Source organism: Puma concolor, chromosome F2 (genome assembly GCF_028749965.1).
Source record: "Puma concolor isolate L17-30 chromosome F2, mPumCon1.1.hap2, whole genome shotgun sequence".
NCBI lineage: Eukaryota > Metazoa > Chordata > Mammalia > Carnivora > Felidae > Puma > Puma concolor.
This window is the reverse complement of record NC_141684.1, coordinates 67840001-67859228: the sequence shown is the minus strand read 5'-3', so window position 1 is coordinate 67859228 and position 19228 is coordinate 67840001. Positions and strand designations below refer to the sequence as shown.

General features: G+C 36.2%; 1 protein-coding gene across 2 annotated transcripts in view; it reads left to right on the top strand.

Annotated features, from left to right (window-relative positions):
* The window catches only part of MTFR1 (mitochondrial fission regulator 1), a 65032-nt gene that overhangs the window by 28771 nt on the left and 17033 nt on the right, over positions 1–19228 (top strand). Inside the window, exons 3-4 of one of the 2 annotated variants that reach the window (XM_025922900.2) lie at positions 2010–2108; positions 11982–12097. In XM_025922900.2, coding sequence (XP_025778685.2) covers positions 2010–2108; positions 11982–12097 — 215 coding nt within the window. Of the gene's footprint in view, positions 1–2009; positions 2109–5183; positions 6441–11981; positions 12098–19228 lie in introns of those variants that run through there. The other variant, XM_086696100.1, reaches the window with a different exon arrangement.

The following is a 19228-nucleotide window of genomic DNA, read 5'->3' as shown; positions in this document are numbered from 1 at the left end:
TTTGTGAGCTTTTTGTCCTCTTCATCTCCAGTTAAGATCTTGCTTACTGGAGGCATGGGAGGTTAACTTTAGACTCGTAATTGTCACGTTGTGATGCATAAATAGTGTTCCACTGCTCTGGCATCATAGGAGAGTTTTGACCTGTGACTAAATACAAGATTCAAGAGGAGAATGATTGAATGGTATAGTTGCTATTGCCCTGTGGATTTCTTTTTATAAGATTAAGACCTGTGAACATGTATAAGGTAGAGTTTGCTTAAATATGGTTTTAGAATTACTTGTCCATGAACTTATTTTTCCTTGGCCTCTTATGTTGAATTTGTAAAACTGTGATGCTTCCCATTTTTCTCTAGTCAGGTATTTTTCTTCTCTTAGTCCTCTTGTGTTATTAACACTATTCGTATGATAATCCTCTGTATGATCATTGGTGTGAATGATTCAGATTCCTGAATTACAGGTAATTCTCTTCTAAGCTTCACAGTAGCTTCGCCTCTTATATTCTTTATTTAATATTCATATTTCAATATCGATCTAGTCTTATCTTTCTACTGACCTATTTTCCAGTCTGTGCCATCTTTTCAGTTTACATTTCCAAAGCAAGAGTTAACAGTTTTTACTGGTTGTGGTAGCCAGTGTAGTTTCTAATACTTTCTGGAACTCTCTCAGGTGATAGTGAAACTCTGAACATATTAGTGGTGAATTATATAAAAGCTGAGGTATATTCTGGAGGTATTATATATACCCCCACGATCCTCACATTGAGTCATACTATTATCTGTAATTGGATTTGGTTGCTAAAAATCTAAGAAGTCAGGTTACTTCTATGCTCATTTTGCAAGTTGTGCATGCTTTTAGAATGGTTTAAATGTCTAATTTGGGTTATGTGTTGGAGCCAGTGCTGTTTACTTTATTTCTTCCTTGGTCATATTGCATATGTTAAGGTGATTCCATTCTTTAAATTAGAATGGCCATGGAGTGACTTTAAAAAGGGGTCAGTGTCTGTTGCTCAGAATACATGCCAGCTGATTTGGTATTATTTAGTTTAAGGATATGATTGTTAAAATTTAATGAATTAAGTATAATGATCATATCATTCTCATTCTTTTCTTTTTAAATTGCTTTTAATAGCATACCACCTGTCTTTGCCTCTCTGCCCAGGCTTTCAAGTATAGCACTCAAAACGGATAGTTTTTCTCTTTAAGGAAAAATCATATACTTGGGGAGAAGTTTCCAGGTACTTTATAATGATTTAACATTCTATATGTGTGTTTTTTTTTTGTTTGCTTTCTGCTTTGGGAGTTTGTTTTTGTTTTTGCATTAAGCATAGCATAATGTCCTGAGTGTATTGTGATTTCATTTGAGAAATTCTGCTCATTAGGGTCACTCACTACAAGCCCACCTAGTACCTTTGTGTAAATTGGGAAAAGACACCTTTTCCCTGGGGATAAGGCCTCACAAGAAGATGCAGTGTAGCTGAATTTTAACCCACACTCCCCCTTGACCAGACATTCTTGTGTAGCAAAAAATGAAGCACCCTGAATGGTACAAATTCAGATTCTGAACTTTGTACTGATTTGGATTTGTTTTGAAAAGTCCATTATAACAAACACTCATGGTTTTAAAAAATGTATATGTATTTAAAATTCTAAAACTTTAAAAAATATAGCAGAGATGATAAAAATAGTTTCCTTTGCAGAATAGTATGAAAACATAGTGAAAATGCGAAGTTTTTACTCCAAATGTAATTGTTTTACAATTATTATTCTTCTGTATTTTTTATATAATGCCTTAAATTAAACCTTATTGTGTTAATTATAACCAGCTATGTATATATATATATATTTTTTTTAACTTTTACTTGAGAAATATTAGCTCATTTCCCATAACATTTAAAGCATTCTGATTCTGTAATTAATGTGTGAATATTTTGTTAAATTAACTGTCCAGTGCTTTGTAGTAACAGTTTTATTACCTTTGTAATTAAACTTTGGTTTTTCCTATTTCCTCAGGTACTTTGGTCTGGGAAGCCATATGGTTCATCTCGAAGTATCGTAAGGAAAATTGGTACTAATTTATCTCTGATCCAGTGTCCGAGAGTTCAGTTTCAGGTACTATACTTTATATGTTTCAAAACTTTATATTAATATGTGCATTAGAAATACAAGTAGGCAAGACAGCTTTAAAAGTATTTTAGAACCTTTCCCCCATTGATGCTGCTACCAATAAAAGACAATAAAACTATAGTAAAGTCTTTCTGATTTTACTTCCTCTGTGAAGTGATTATTCAAGCTTTTTAAAGCTCTTTAAGACATTTATCCTTCTTAAGAATACACATACTAAGATTTAGAAGCATATCATAAGCAAAGTAGTTGTTAATTCCCAGGTGACCTTGGGCATGGCCTTATGTGACTTGAGAGGGGCTTCAGGTACCACCATTGTTTTCTTTAGTTATTATACTTTCTTATCTGGACAGCCACTCTGTTCCCCTAGTTTATTTTTAGATGTATCTGTGGATGCCTTGTAAGGTGCTTTCTCCGTCCTAGGTTTAAAGCTTAGCATTAATTGTAGGAACCATAACTGTTGTGTTAACTGAGGCTTATTAACTTTTTTCTGATTGCTCAGTTCTATTAAAATTTTCTTTTTGTCCATTTATGTGTGTACTTAACCTAGTTGCAGGAGAACTTGGTACAGCATTTGTGTTCATGTAGCTAGAGATATATAGAAGGAGATGAAGATAATTTAGCATTTTTTAGTAACAACCCAAATCTGCCTTGATAGTTACTGGGCTGAAATACCAGAGCCAAGTATAGTTTCTTGGAGAGATTCTTTTTCTCATTGTTATTAGTCGCTTAAAGGGTATGAGTAGGATTAAGAATACTAGATTTAGTACAGGAGCTGAATTTGAGTAAAGGTGGATAAACATAGGAGAGTAAGATCAGAGAAATACTAGTGACCTACTTGAGAATATAATGGAAGACAGAAGACATTTGTTTATAATGAGATTTTAACTTCCAGGTGGTTTTATAGCATACTGAGTCTTTTTAAATTCAAGGTCAATATTAAAGTGAGTGTTTTATGTGCTAGTTAGATATTTTAAATCTGCTATTATTCCTTTGTATCCTCTATTATTTTTTAACTACATCTATCAGAAATGTAAAAATGTGGAATTTTAAAAACCATGCAATTTAGAGTAATAAAGTTGAAAATGCATTTTTGCTATTTTTCTGGCTCATTTGAGGATTTGATAGGGAATATATTTGGACTGTCTAGGAGCCCAGCATGAGTAAATTCTATAGAAAGTCTGGAACTGAGGACCACAGTTGGACCCCGGGAGAGTAGACACCATTTTAGGGCCATATTCAGGAGACAAAAATTGAAATGGATTAAACTTGAGAATAGGGCATTCCTGGGTCAATTCAGAAGCAGGAGTTATGTAGTCAAAACCAGTCCCTCTGACGTTCTGGGTGATTTCAGTCTTTCGGAGGATTTGTCTGAAACTTAGCAATGTATATTCTGTACTTCCTATATCCCTGTTGACTTTGAGTTCCATTTCTTTTCTACCTCCCACACCCATAGGTAACACCTCGACTCTGTCACCCTCAAAACAATTTTACCTCTGAAATCTTAAAGTTCAGTATAGTTCCTTCCAGATCATACCATCTTTTCACTGTTACCAGCTGACCCATATATTTGTAGACAAGTAATGATAGGCAAGATGGGCGCATTACTTTTTGTCGTGAGGGTTAGACAAGATAATCCTTGTAAAGCTCGGAATATAATAACTGGTACATAATTAGGGCACAGAAAAAGCGTGCTAGTGGTGGTGATTTTATTATTATTATTGCCACCTGACAGTTGAATAGCAAATTAACTTGCTTGCTATTCAAATAATTCACCTCCTGATTTTATAAATTAGACTTACAGAGTCACAAATCAGAACAGAGACCAACACATTTATTTACACCTTAATCCAGTTAATGGGCACAATAAATTTTGGGCTGGGAATAAAATATGGTAATAAGTGTAAAAAACAAAGCGTTGCTTTGCTTTGTTACTTGAAGGAGACTTGCCTGTAACCCCATAGCCTTTCCCAGTCCTTCGTTTTGTGAGTGCTAGACATGAGTTGGCTACTTTAGACTCAAAACAAGATCTCTAGACCCTTCATAATTTAGTTATTTTAAATTAAGCTTTTTATATATTTTTTGATATTTATTTATTTTTGAGAGAGAGAGTGTGTGCACAAGCGGGGGAGGGGCAGAGAGAGAGAGAGAGAGAGGTAGACACACAATTTGAAGCAAGCTCCAGGCTCTGAGCCATCAGTGCAGAGTCCGATGAAGGTCTCAAACTCACGAACGAATGAGATCATGACCTGAGCCAAAGTCAGACGCTTAACACCCCCTGAGCCAAAGTCAGACGCTTAACCCCAGCTGAGCCACCCAGGTGCCCGTCATTGTAATTTTGATTTTCATTTCCCTGGTGATGAGTGATATTGAGCATCTTTGCATGTGTCTATTGGCCATCTGTATATCTTCTTTGGAGAAATGTCTGTTTGTATCTTCTGCCCATTTAAAAAAAAAATTTTTTTTTTAACATTTATTCATTTTTTGATAGTGTGAGTGGGGGAGAGGCAGAGAGAGAGGGAGACACAGAATCCAAAGCAAGCTCCAGGCTCCGAACCGACAGCACAGAGCCCGATGCAGGGCTTGAACTCACGGACCGTGAGATCATGACCTGAGCTGAAGTCGGACACTTAACTGACTAAGCCACCCAGGCGCCCATCTTCTGCCCATTTTTAATTAGACTATTTGTTTTTTGGTTATTGAGTTGTATCAGCTCTTTACGTATTTTGATTGCCCTTTATTGGACATGTCATTTGCAAATCTTCTCCCATTCAGTGAGTTGCCTTTTAGTTGTGTTTGTTTCTTTTTGCTGTGCAGAATCTTTTTACTTTATTCTGGTAGACCCTTCACATTTACTTTTAATTGAAGAAAAATAAACTTTCCTTGGCCTTTTTATACCTTTCAGATATGTACATTTCAACCTTGAGTCATAATTACACACTTCTGGCCATAAGCATTTTGTATATTTGGATATTATAGCCCCTTTGGGGGTAGGAACCCAGATTAAGACAAAGAGAAAGTAGGTGGTTGTTTTGTTTTTTTTTTCCTCCTAGTACTTATTCCAGCTTCATGAAACCAAAAGAAAATTCAGATCATGGAGGAACTGGAGAAAGCAGTGAACTCTGGAAGATTGGGAGGAATGGGGTGCAGAAGTTATAATTTGCAGTGGTTCTCGATACTTTTTGCATATTTAAATCACCAGGAGCTTTAAAAATATTCATTCTCCGGCCCCATCTTGCAAAGTAGTTTTGTATGCCCACCTTCCCTGCAAAAACACAGAGCTTTTGAAGAATATAGGTCCTACTCAAAGCTCACTAAATCAGAATTTCATACATTTGTGGGTTTTTTTGTTTGTTTTGTTTTATGAGGAGCTTCTTATGCAGCTGAGGTTGAAAACTTCAGGCACATATTGTATTTTAGCATTTTGCTAGGGAAAATTTTCCTTAAAGCAGTAACAGAATTATCTATTGACAGTTACAAAAGTAATCGTTACAAAAGCACTTTGGGGGTGCATTTTTATAAATTTTAAATTGAATGAGTTAAACATGTGGAACCAAAAGCAACTTTTTGGGGTGGTAAATATTACATATGAAAAAACCTTAAGGCAAAAAAAATTAAAGGTAATCTTGAGTACTACCAGAAAAAGTGGGGTGGGCCACTTGGCAGTGGGTATAGAAGTTGGACTTTCAGCTTTTGTAACTGACAGACTTCTGGGTAATTTAACCTGGACCACCTTTTTTCCTTGTGGAAACCCTGCCCACTCCTGTTTTCTGGGGTTGCTAGGAGTTGTTGGAACTGTAGAGGTAATGTTCTGTAAACAAACAAGTAATGAATGAAATTCTACTAAAGTTCACACCCCGTGACGAAATCTGGAAGTAAAATAGCCACTTGTCACAGTCCATCTTTATTTAGCAAATAAATTTGAAATCTACATTATTCTAGGGGCTGTTGATCAATGGTGGACCAAAAAGACATGATCTCTGTCCTTGTTGGGATTTGATTCAGTCGGAGAGATATTTAACAAGTAAATATTCTAATAGACATATAATTTGTACTAAATGCTGTGAAGGAAAACATAGTATAGCAGAGGGCAGGATAATAATTGGTGGTTTGTCTGGAAGGCGCCTTTGGAGGAATGACAGGTAAAGATTAGAAGGAGCCAGCTCTTCACAGTTGGGGTAAGGGGTGGAGTTGGTGGAAGAGAGAATATGTGCATAGGTTCTGGAACAGGCAAGACAGAAGTTATAGTTTGAGGAGCTAAGAGAAGGCTGGTGGGACTTCATGTGGTCTGGTGGTCTTTGGTGTCTGAGCCATGTGAAGGTAAGTGCCTGGATTAATACTAAAACTAACTGTTAAACCTAACACTTTTTTTGTTCAGTTACTCTTCAGTATTCTGGAATATGCTAGCATGTGATGTCATACTCTATGTGATGTTAAAACTTCTTGGTAATTTTCGCTCTCAAATGGCCATTAAGAACGAGATGCAGATACAGTATTATGTTTGATAAATTTGGTAGTGTGGCACTGTAATTTGAAGCGTAACTCTAAACAATGAACGATTGTGATGTTTTATTCATTCTCAGTAATTGATTTCTTAAAGAATAGTTTTTCCAGGGGATCCTGTTACTTACCTTCTTAGGTTATTTTGAGAGAGAGACACATTTCTCTCCCTTTGTCTCTCTGATGTCTTTCCTGTCCCTGTTCCCTCTCACCTTCTCTTCCTACCCTGCCTCAATTTAGGTGCATGAATAGAAAGCTTTAATAAATGCTCGCTTTTTAAAAAGTGACATTCTACTCAGAAACATGAGTGGCTGAGTCTTGGCCAGAATATTGGATTTAGTGTTCTTTACACAGGTATATTGTGTGGCCTGTTGGTGTCACTGTATGTGACTATATTAAAATATAGAAATTTTGCTTTCAGTTTTTCTAACTATGGCAAGAATTAGTAGAAAAAGAATTAAATCTGTTAGTAAAAGTGTAGAGATTTTTATTTTAAAAAGTTAAAGATTATTATTTTGCTGTGCTGCTTTTAATACATGTTTTGCATTGGAATATAAACGGTGGAAAATAGACTGAATCTATTTACTATTATACCCTTTTTGGCAAGAAACCGAGAGAATCCTGGTTCCTAGTACCAGTATATTTATTTTATGAAAAGTCACATTAGGACAAAATTAGCTCTTCTAATATTTTATTCTAAGTATTTCAACTTTTATACAAGCTGTGTATTTTTCTTTCATGCATTTTATTAAATCATTTGTCCTGGTATAGTTGGTATAGTTTTACATTATCATAATATTAAAAATTATCTAAAGTTACTGTAGTAAATTTTTGAAATATAATTGAATTTTGGGTAATTTAAGTTGTACCAGATGTTGAATTAAACTTAAGATCAGTAAAAATAATAATGCTGCTACTGAATTTTTGCTCTGAATGAAATACTTTACATACTTTCTGGAAGGAATTTGGATACTTACAAATCAATAAATGCTAATTTTAATTTAAAATTTTATAATGCCCTTGATTTTGGAAAAAAATTTTTTTCTATTCTTTCTTCACTGTGTGTTTTGTTTTGTTTTTTTTCCTCTGTCACAACGATAGCTATGATAGGACAGGACCTTGCTGGAACGTTCAGTAAGTTGGCTTTGTCTTTTTCAAACTTCCCATTGGTCATCCATGCATGTCAGTAGTGCCATCTAAATTGTACTTCCAACAGTTCCATGCCATCAGCCCCCTTGCCTGCACTGATGTTACCTTAACTGGTACTTAATTAAGTGAATTGTCTTTACTATTCCATTCTTTTTTATTTAAAATTTTTTAAAATATCTATTTATTTTTGGGAGACAGAGTGCAAGCTGGGGAGGGGCAGAGAGAGGAGAGAGAGATCAGAATCTGAAGCAGGGTCCAGGCTCCGAGCTGTCATCACAGAGCTCGACACGGGGCTCGAACCCAGGAAGCGCAGGATCATGACCTGAGCTGAAGTCGGACGCTTAACTGACTGAGCCAACCAGGCGCCCCTCCTATTCCATTCTTGTTACTCAGTGCGCATTTCAGCAACAACTTTATTTTTTTTAACGTTTATTTGTTTTTGAGACAGAGACAGAGCATGAACAGGGGAGGGGCAGAGAGAGAGTGAGACACAGAATCTGAAACAGGCTCCAGGCTCTGAGCGGTCAGCCCAGAGCCCGACGCGGGGCTCAAACTCACGGACCGTGAGATCATGACCTGAGCCGACATCGGACGCTTAACCGACCGAGCCACCCAGGCGCCCCTCAGCAGCAACTTTAAATCTTTAAAATAAGATTAGTGTTACTGTATTTTCAGTTTTATTTTGTTTTTTGGATGAGTTTGGTTTCCCCAGGGACTTTGTTAGCCTTTTTTTGTGTTTCTTTTTTAATGGCATAAATCACTGTTATGTAGATATGTGACTTAAATATTAAGATGACTGTTCTGTGGGGCAGGATGTCCATTAGTAATGATACAGATATGATCAATTCTGGAATTGGTTCTTGACAGTATCAATATTTTCATCTCATTGAACATGTGTTATATAGACAGGGTATTATTTTGGTGATTACCTAGAATAATTTCTTAGTAAGATTGTAAACTAAGTCAATGGAAAATTTTTGTTTTTTTAAGTTTATGCAGAAAGCAACATTTCATGTTTAATATGTTGAAGGTACTACAGATGTAAAATTTAGATACATTGTTTGATCTTTACATTATAAAACACTCTGAAAAGCTGTCAAAAATGGGTTGATTTATGTTTTTAAATATTTGTTTTTAGAAAAGTGTCATTTTTCTCCTTTTATAAACAAAAATATCTAGGAAGAAAACTGATTTTTGTAACTTTTGTGGGAAAGTAAGAAGTCTTGAGGTCAAAACTTCATTTTACTTGTCTTAAATATACCTCACTTCCAACAAACTAGTAACTATTGAAATAAAATTTTATTTACTATCATTTTTAAAAATTAGTTTAAGAGCATGAGCAGGGGAGAGGGGCAGAGAGAGACAGAGAGAGAGAGAGAGAGAGAGAGAGAGAGAGAGAGAGAGAGAGAATCCCAAGCAGGCTCCATTCCCGGGGTGGAGCCTGACATGGGGCTCGATCTCATGAGCATGAGATTATCATGACCTGAGCTAAAATCGAGAGTCATACACTTAACCGACTGAGCCACCCAGGTGCCCCTACAATTTTATTTTCTAAAATAGTTATAAACAGACTGATCTTCATGAACTAGCGTCTTCATCATTCAGGTTTTACTTTTATGATCTTTCACTTGTACAGAATAGCCCATTAAATACTGTGTTCCTTCTAGGAGTTTCCACAGGGCTTGGAGACCTTTTTGTTTAAGTATCTCCATGTAATCCACTTGGAATCTCCCTAATACAATGTTATGGGAATGTTAATACATGATTCTGTTTTCTTTTGTCTTTTCTTTTTTTTAATATTTATTTTTGAGCAAGCACAAGTTGGGGAGGGTCAGAGAGAGGATCTGAAGCAGGCTTTGCACTGACAGGCTAACAGTAGTGAGCCCAGTGTGGGGCTCAAACTCACGTAAACTGCGAGATCATGACCTGAGCTGAACAAAGTTGGACTCTCAACCTACTGAGTCACCTGGGCACCCCCATCATTCTCTTTTCAATAGTGAATAGGAATAATATTGCCAGATTTCTCTGGCTCTTAAGATCAAATGTGATGCCCATTTGAGTTATGTTAATTTAAGTTGTATAAGGTATCCATTGACTGAATATCTGTGTGTTTATTGACTTATTTGGATAAATATCTAAAATGTAATGGGGGAGAAGTATAAAAATCCTTTCGATTTTTCTTTGATCGTATCCCTTGGTAATGTACTTCCTAAAGTGTTTACTTTTCTTCTCTTATGGCCAGTTATTCAAGTACATGCTTTAAAACATTTGTATTAAAAAAATTTTTTTTGTTTATTTGTGAGAGAGACAGAGCATGAGCGAGGTAGGGGCAGAGAGGGAGGGAGACACAGAATCCAAACAGGCTCCAGAGCTGTCAGCACAGAGCCCAATGTGGGGCTTGAACCCACGAACCATGAGATCATGACCTGAGCTGAAGTCAGATGTTTAATCAACTGAACAACCCAGGTGCCCCTAAAACATTTGTATTTTGAAAGGCTTTTCATCTTAATTCTATTATTAGTTTTTGTTTATTTTTTGTTCTTGCCTGGGATTAGATTCTTAAATATTTACTCCTTTAATACAACTGTTTTCCCTCTTGACTGTACCTTTGTCCTGCCCAAAAGCTGTAATTTAAGGCATTTTAAATACTTGATATTCTTAGTGTGTTATTAAAATGTCAGTTTTCTAATGCTGCTTTATTAAGTTGATAATGTTAGGTAATTATGGTACCAGAATGGGTGTACATACGAGTAGCCAGTGTGTTCAATTAAAATTTTATTCATAATATTAAAGACATTTAACTGTTTCAGTATTATGTGTTTGCGTGGTATATTTTACTGTTGAGGAAGAAGCATTATTTAAGTGTAGCTTCAAAAGCCTGATCTGGCAACGATAGTATTGAGAAGGTTCAAACAAAGCATGAGTTACAGCACAACTTTTCTGATAAATATGTCAATAAGTAAATCTCTTTGGCCTTTTTAACTTTTTTCTTCATTTAAAAAGTCTGCATTTTCTTTTTTACTTAAACCTCAGTGTTACTAACTTTTAGGAAGTATTAATCTGATAACTTTATTTTAAAATCATTAGTCATTGGTCATCTGTCTCTGAGGCATTACACTTACAACAACACTTTAATTTAATTATCTTTCCATCTACTTTCCAAGGTAAATTTCAGAACTTGCATGCTTTTTCTTTGTATTTCAGAATATTCTGTCATTTACGTGGTTAAACTTTAGACAATTCTATTTGTTTTGTTCTTTAATATAGTTAATACTTTAAAAATCATGATTTAAAACAATGTATTTTCAGGGGCACCTGGGTGGCTCAGTTGGTTAAATGTCTGACTTCAGCTCATGTCATGATCTCATAGGTCATGAGTTCGAGCCCCGCGTCGGGCTTTGTGCTGACAGCCCAGAGCCTGGAGCCTGCTTCGGACTCTGTGTGTCTCTCTCTCTGCCCCTCCCTTGCTCGTGCTCTGTCTCTCTCTCAGAAATAAGTAAACATTAAAAAAAAAATCTTTAAAAATGTTATTTTCAGCACTTTAACAGCATCTCTATATACGAATCCATTTAAAAATATTCCCAAATTTAGCACATATATTGCTTGCTTGTTCTTATTATTATACTTTTTTTGACTAAATCTCTTCAGAAAAATTGATTTTTTTAATGCTTAAATTCTAAAAATTTTCATAATATTTTAGGATGAACACAGGTATTTGTTGGCTTTTTTTTTTTTTTTTAAGACTTTTGTTTTTAGTTCATTTATTTTGAAAGAGAGAATGCACACACAAGCTGGGAGGGGCATAGAGGGAGAGAGAGGGAATCCCAAACAAGTTCCACACTGTCAACACAGAGCCCCATGCTGGGCTCGAACCCACAAACCATGAGATCATGACCCGAGCCAGAATCACAAGTCGGAAGCTTAACCCACTGAGCCACCCGTGTACCCCTGTTGGCTTGTTTTTAAAGCCAATCTCATTTGACCTGTAAAATAAAAATTGAATAAAGTTAAGTTATAATTCAGAGATTGTCATAAACCTATTAGGCAACGATACAACATAACTGATGTTCTCTTTTGTGGGGACCTTCAATGGAGATGTTAGAAACTGTCCATGTGTTTGTAACACCAGAGCTGATGATTTTCCTTTGGGTGATTAAAAAGTTTTATTCTAACATTTTGGTGACAAACACCTTTCCTGTTTATAACTTATAGCTTACCAGCCCTACAACAGAATGGAGCCCTAGCCATCCAGGAGAGGATGCAGTGGTGTCTTTTGCTGATGTTGGATGGGTAGCCAACGAAGAAGAAGAGTGTTCAACAAGACGAAGGTTAGTCTGGAAGGCTCTCAGGGCTGAGATGCAGTATTTATGATTTTAAAGGGTGATACATTTGCAATATTTTCTTTCAGTAGCCTAATTTGATTTCTAGTCACTAACCCAGTTATTTTTCACAAGTAGTCTTCTTTTCTGTTTATTTTAAACACTCAGTATTATAAAGTTCCTAGAGACCTATAACTGTGTCTTAAGTGCTTATGAGTTATAGAATTGCCTGCCCTTCAGAAACTTAATATGAAACCAGAAGCAACTATCATAAATATGTTTAGATAAGTAATTAAAATGATATTATTGGGGCAGAGGAATCAGTGTGGGTCACATTAGGGACTTTGTGTAATCACTGGAGAATGCTTCCTAAAAGTTGTGTCAAGATGAGTGTGATTCAGAGGACATAATGTGTAAGAGTTAGAGAGGTACTTTCATTTATTTCAAAGAGCCTGAATAAATTATTGACTACACTTTCAGTCTAATAAACAAGTCATGCAGCATATTTAACTCTTCATTCCTTTTTTTTTTTTAATTTTTTTAGTGTTTGTTTATTCTTGAGATCGAGAGAGAGAGAGCGAGCGAGCATGAGCAGGGGAGGGGCAGAGTGAGAGAGGGATGCAGAATCTGAAGCAGGCTCCAGGCTCCGAGCTGTCAGCACAGAGCCTGTGTTTGTAACACAGCTTGTGGTTCGAACCCACAAGCTGACGTTAAACCGACTGAGCCACCCAGGCGCCCCAACTCTTCATTCTTATTAGGCCTCAGAAATACAGAGGTAAACTAAGACACTGCTTTCTAGGAATATTTGGTGTGCTAGAGGAGATTAAAAAGGAAATCAATGATGTTGATATTAGAAAGTTTACTAAGTAAATCCAGAAGGCCACTGTGGGATGAGAGAGGTTTGGCAAGGCTTCTCAGAGAAGAGAATGCTGGAGCAAGGACAACCAGCAGAGGTAGGAGAATTTCATGGAAGGGGAATAAACTAATTATCAGTGTCAAATACTTAGAGGCTAGGTAAATCAAAAAACTAGCAAGTTTCAATTTTGTTTTGTAGTTGGAAGATTATCATTGACTTTAGCAAGAGTAATTTCATTTGAGTGGTATTAGCTGCATAAAATAAGAATCAAGTAATCCAAGAAGCAGTAATCTATTTCCATTGCTTTTGGCAAATTCATTGCTTATGGATGATTTGAATGACAAGTAGAAGTGAGGACATAGTGGTAAATGAACACAGACCATATACTGCAGATTAGCAGGTATAGAGCTTTTAAAGATGTTCATTTTATTTTTTAATTGAGCTTTTTATTTTGAGATAATTATTACATACAGTTGTATGAAATAATACAGAAACATCTCCTGTACTCTGTACCCCATTTTCTCCAATGGTAACATCTTGCAAAACTGGTATAATATTAAAACCAGTATGTTGACACTGCTAAAAGTCGAGGTACAGAACATTTCTCTATCGCAGTTATCCCTCATGTGGGTACACCCACTTCCCTTCCCTCTCCAGTCTCTCCTTAATCAGTTGCAGGCACTTAGCTTTTCTCCATTTTCACAATTTTGTCATTTCAAGAATGTTATACAAATTGAATCATACAGTATGTAACCTTTTGGGACAGGCTTTTTTCACCAAGCATAATTCTCTAGTGATTTGTCCAGATTGTTGTATATACCTGTAGTTTCTGTCATTTTAGAGCTGAGGTAGTATTCCTTGGTATGGATGGACCATTGTGTTTAACCATGCACCAATTAATGGAACATCTGGATTGATTCCAGTTTTGGGCTGTTACGAATAAAGTTGCTACAAACATTTGTGTACCGAAGTTTGAATGAACATAAGTTTTTATTTCTCTGGGGTAAATGCCCATGAGTGCAGTTGCTGGGTCATCTCAGTCATGAAATAGTTGCGTGTTTATGTTTTATGAAACTGGCAAACCATTTTCCAGAGTGGCTATACTATTTGTCAATCCCAGTAGTAATGTATAGCTTATCTAGCTGTATCTTTGCCAGTATTTAGTGTCATCATTCTTTTTTCTTTTCTTACCATTCTAGTAGTTGTGTGGTGATATTGTGGTTTTTAATTTGTGTTTCCTTAATGGCTAACGATGTTGAACATCTTTTCAAGAGTTTATTTGCCATCTTTTTTTTTAAACTATTTTTTAAAATTGTTTTTTAAGTTTACTTATTTTGAGAAAGGCAGAGTGTGTGAGCAGGGCGGGGCAGAGAGCGGATGAGAGAGAATCGGGCTCTGTGCTGTGCTGTCAGGGCAGAGCCTGATGTGGGACTTGAATTCACAAACTGTGAGACCATGACCTGAATTGATATCAAGAGTCAGATGCTCAGCCTACTGAGCCACCCAGATGCCCCTTATTTGCTGTCTTTTGGATAAAGTGTTTCTTCATGTCCAATTTTCTAATTGGAGATATTTTCAAGAGTTCTTTATGTATTTTAGATCAGAGTCCTTGTCAGATAAGTAGTAATAAGTAGTATGTAAATCTTTCCTCCCACATATAATGGGACAAGTGAAAGCTTGTCTTTTCATTTAAGTCTTTCAGAAAGCAAAAGTTTTTAATTCTTTTTTTTTCAACGTTTATTTATTTTTTGGGGGGACAGAGAGAGACAGAGCATGAACAGGGGAGGGGCAGAGAAAGAGGGAGACACAGAATCGGAAACAGGCTCCAGGCTCTGAGCCATCAGCCCAGAGCCCGACGCGGGGCTCGAACTCACGGACCGCGAGATCGTGACCTGGCTGAAGTCGGACGCTTAACCGACTGCGCCACCCAGACGCCCCACAAAAGTTTTTAATTCTGATGAAATCCAATTTATCAATTTTTTTCTTTTATGGATTGCTTTTGCTGTCAGTGTAGGAACCCTGGACTTAGTGTTATAGCCTGCAGATTTTTGTATTCTATTTTTAAACCTGTCCTTTGTTAATTATTACATAAACCAAAAGAACCAAGAAAGGTAGTGGGAAATTTTCCCTCCCGGACACCATCTTCTTTACAGCACAGACCATTACACAGTATAAAGAGAAAACTACCATAAATGATAGTTATTTCCTGTGGAGAGTTACTTTCTTTTTGAGTTCAGATTGCAAGTTAGGTTAAGACAAATGAAGAAAAACCCAGAATGTTAGCTTATTGAGAGAAACAATAATCTATTTTCATTGCTTTTGGCAAATCTTAAGCGAGGTCTGAATTAAGAAAGCATTATTTGAAAAAAATCATAAAGATGGTAAATGGGTGTTTCCATAGCTTTTTTTTTTTTTGTCTGAAATCCTTGTTGGTTAAAGACAGAAACTACTTCATTTCTACAAAGGAATGCTATGAACTTTTAAGACGTGCTATCACATTTTTTGTGAACTATCAAAGTCAAAAAGGACATTATCATGAAAGAAAAATAAAGACAACCAAAGAACTTTAAAGGCATTTAGCTACTTTGCTGTTCTCTATTAGTGTTTTTATATGCTCAGTGATATAAAGGAAGCAGAAGCACGGAGCCTGGGGTGAAACAAGAAAACGAGAGGCACATTATAGTAAGAAGGTGAAGAGATAAAGATCCCACTGTCATCGAGAACCTTACATTGCTTAATTTCAATTTAAGGGGTCACTTAAATGCATGGCATTATGGAAAATAAATGATATGTTATGGTTCATCTGAACTTGTCAGTTGGCCCCAAGCTGCAATAATCACCTTCTCAATGTCAGATCATTTACTCCTCAAAGAATCCTGAAATAGCCATTCTCTCCCCATGAATTTCCCTAGGAATTGGCAGCAATCCAGGATTGTTCTTTCTGTCCTTGTGCTGCTCCTTTCAGTGTTCCCTATCCAGTGAGTTTGACAGCATGTATCTGAAAGGTTTGATATTTTTCTGATTCTTCATTTGTTCTCGTGACATATCTGTATGTCCCTGTCTTATAATGGAAGAAATCCTCATTGACTTGCATTATGGCTTGAACTTGGGCCATTTTGCATGATTTCTTTCATTATCTCAGTGTTATTGGAGGAGACTCTGTGTGGAGGAGAACATTGGTAGATCCTGTTCGATTTCTCGATGTTGTTGGGACATGTTTTTTAAAAAAATTTTATAGTTCTGTTTTACATTTAAGTCTGTGATCCTTTGTCTAGTTTTGGTGTCAAGGTAATACTAGCTTCATAAAATGAATTGGACAGTGCCTCTCTTCTGTGTTCTGAAGAGATTATATAGAACTGGTGTTAATTGTTTTATAAATATTTTATAGTTTTCTCCAGTGAAACCATCTGGGCTTGGAGATTTCTTTTTGTTGTGTCTTAAAATTGTGAATTCAATTTCTTTAATAAAGTTATAGGACTTTTATCAGTTTCATGTTGGGTGAGATGTAGTAGTTTGTGCTTCTCACGGAATTGCTCCATTTCATCTAAGTGGTCAAATTTATGTGTGTAGCATTGTTTGTAGTATTTGTAGTAGTTTATAAGGCTGTAGTGATACCTGTTTCATTTCCTAATATTAGTAATTTGTGTCTTCTCTTTTTTTAAGACTTGTCAATTTTACTAATCTTTTCAAAGAACCAACACTCTTTTCGTTGATATTTCTGTTTTCAATTTTTCTGTTTGATTGGTTTCTCCTCCTATTATTTTCTTCTATTTGCTTTGAGCTCATTTTGCTCATATTTTTCTAAGCTTTTAAAGTAGGAGCTTACAGGGGCGCCTGGGTGGCGCAGTCGGTTAAGCGTCCGACTTCAGCCAGGTCACGATCTCGCGGTCCGTGAGTTTGAGCCCCACGTCAGGCTCTGGGCTGATGGCTCAGAGCCTGGAGCCTGTTTCTGATTCTGTGTCTCCCTCTCTCTCTGCCCTCCCCCGTTCATGCTCTGTCTCTCTCTGTCCCAAAAATAAATGTTGAAAAAAAAAAAAAGAACTTATTAATAAAAAAATAAAGTAGGAGCTTACATTATTAATTTTAGACTTTTCCTTTTTTTCTAATATGATACTCCTCCCCTCTTGCCTGCAGTTTGTGTTTCCATGATTTCATTTACCTACAGTCAACTGCAGTAAGAAGCAAATGATCCTCCTTCTGACATATCGTCAGAAGGTCAGTACTAACTCTTACAGTGCCTACGTCATTCACCTCACTTCATCTCATCATGTAGGTATTTTGTCACAATGATGAGTATGGTACAGTAAGACATTTTGAGAGAGATCACATTCACATAACTTTTATTACAGTAGATTGTTAGAATTGTTCTATTTTATTGTTAATCTCTTGCTGTGCTTAATTTATGACTTAAACTTTATTGTCAATGTGTAGGTGTAGGTAGGAACACAGTATATATAGTGTTCAGTATTATCCAAAGTTTCAGGCATCCACTGGAGGTCTTGGCACGTATTCCTCCGTGGATAAGGGGAGACTACTGTTTTTGTTTGTTTGTTTATTTGAAAGGGAGATTACTGTAAAACCATTTTTAGTGCTATAAATTGCCCTCTCAACACTGCTTTAGCTGTACCCTACATGTTTCAATATATTGTATTTTTTAAAAATCCAGCTCACTATATTTTTTTATTTCCCTTGAGATATCTTCTTTGATCTATGGATTATTTAGAAGTTTGTTCAGTTTCCAAATATTTGGAAATTTTGCTGTTATCTTTGCATTATTGAGTTCTAGTTTGATTCTGTTATGGTCAGAGAACAGCTGTTATATATGCTTCTTTTAAACTTGTTGAGTGGGGCGCCTGGGTGGCTCAGTCGGTTAAGTGTCCGACTTCAGCTCAGGTCATGATCTCGCGGTCCATGAGTTCAAGCCCCACATCGGGCTCTGTGCTGACAGCTCAGAGCCTGGAGCCTGTTTCAGATTCTGTGTCTCCCTCTCTCTGACCCTCCCCCGTTCATGCTCTCTCTCTCTCTGTCTCAAAAATAAATGTTAAAAAAAAAAATTTAAACTTGTTATTTTAATGGTCCTTGATATGGACCATTTTGATTTATTTTCTGTGGTTATTTGAAAAAAAGGTGTATCCTATAAATGTCGAAGAGGTTCCATTGTTGAATTTTTCTCCATCCTTTCTGATTGTCTATTCTAACAGTTGTTCAAAAGGGGGTGTTGAGATCTCCAGCTATATTTGTGGATTTGTGTATTTCTCTTTCTATTTGGTGCATACACATTTAGAATTGCTATGTCTGTTTTAACCCACTCTGCCAATTGGTCTTTTACTTGGTGCATATAAAGCATTTACATTTATGTAGTTATTGATATGTTAGAGTTCAAATCTACTCTTTTTTCCCCTCTGTTCTGTTTTCTTTTTTCTGCTTTACCGTGGATGACTTAAACATTTTTTTTGGATTTCCTTTTTGATTTATCTGTGTTTTTGAGTGTCTTTCTTTGTGAAGTTCTTTTGGTGGTTGACCTAGGTATTACATTATATATACATAGCTTACCACATTCTACTGGTGTTGTCATTTTACCAGTTGAACTTCTTTATGTCCCAATACTCTCCCTGTTTATAATTTTCTTAAAAACCTTCTTTACAGACATTTGGAATCACATCAGTATGATATTTCCTTCAAACATAACTTAGAAACAGGATGAGAGAATAAGTCTATTTACCCACATTTTTGCTGTGTTTTTCTTTCTGCTTGATGCAGTTTCTCTTTTTATTGCTTTCTTTCCATTTGGAGAACTCCTTCAGCTATTATTTCAGTATAGGTGTGCTTGCTATAAGTTTTTTGTTTTTTGTTTTATTTGAGAATTCTTGATTTCCCCAGTTTTGAGGGAAATATATATATTTGCTAGACATGAGGTTATGAGTTCATAGTTTTTATTTATTTTTTTATTTTATTTTATTTTTTAAAGTTTATTTACTTATTTTGAGAGAGAGTGAGAATCCGAAGCAGGCTCCACACTGACAGCATGGAGCCAACGTGGGGCCCCAACTCATGAACCGTGAGATCACAAACTGAGCCAAAACCAAGAGTCAGACACTTAACCGACTAAGCTACCCAGGCCCCCCATTAGTTCTATTCTTTTAACACTCGAACAGTGTGCCATTTCTTCAAGCCTCCATGGTTTCAGATGAGAAATCCTCTGTCATTCAATGAGTTTTTCCCCTATAGTTAGGGTATCCTTTGTCTGTAGCTACTTTAAACATTTCTTCTTTGCCTTTGGTTTT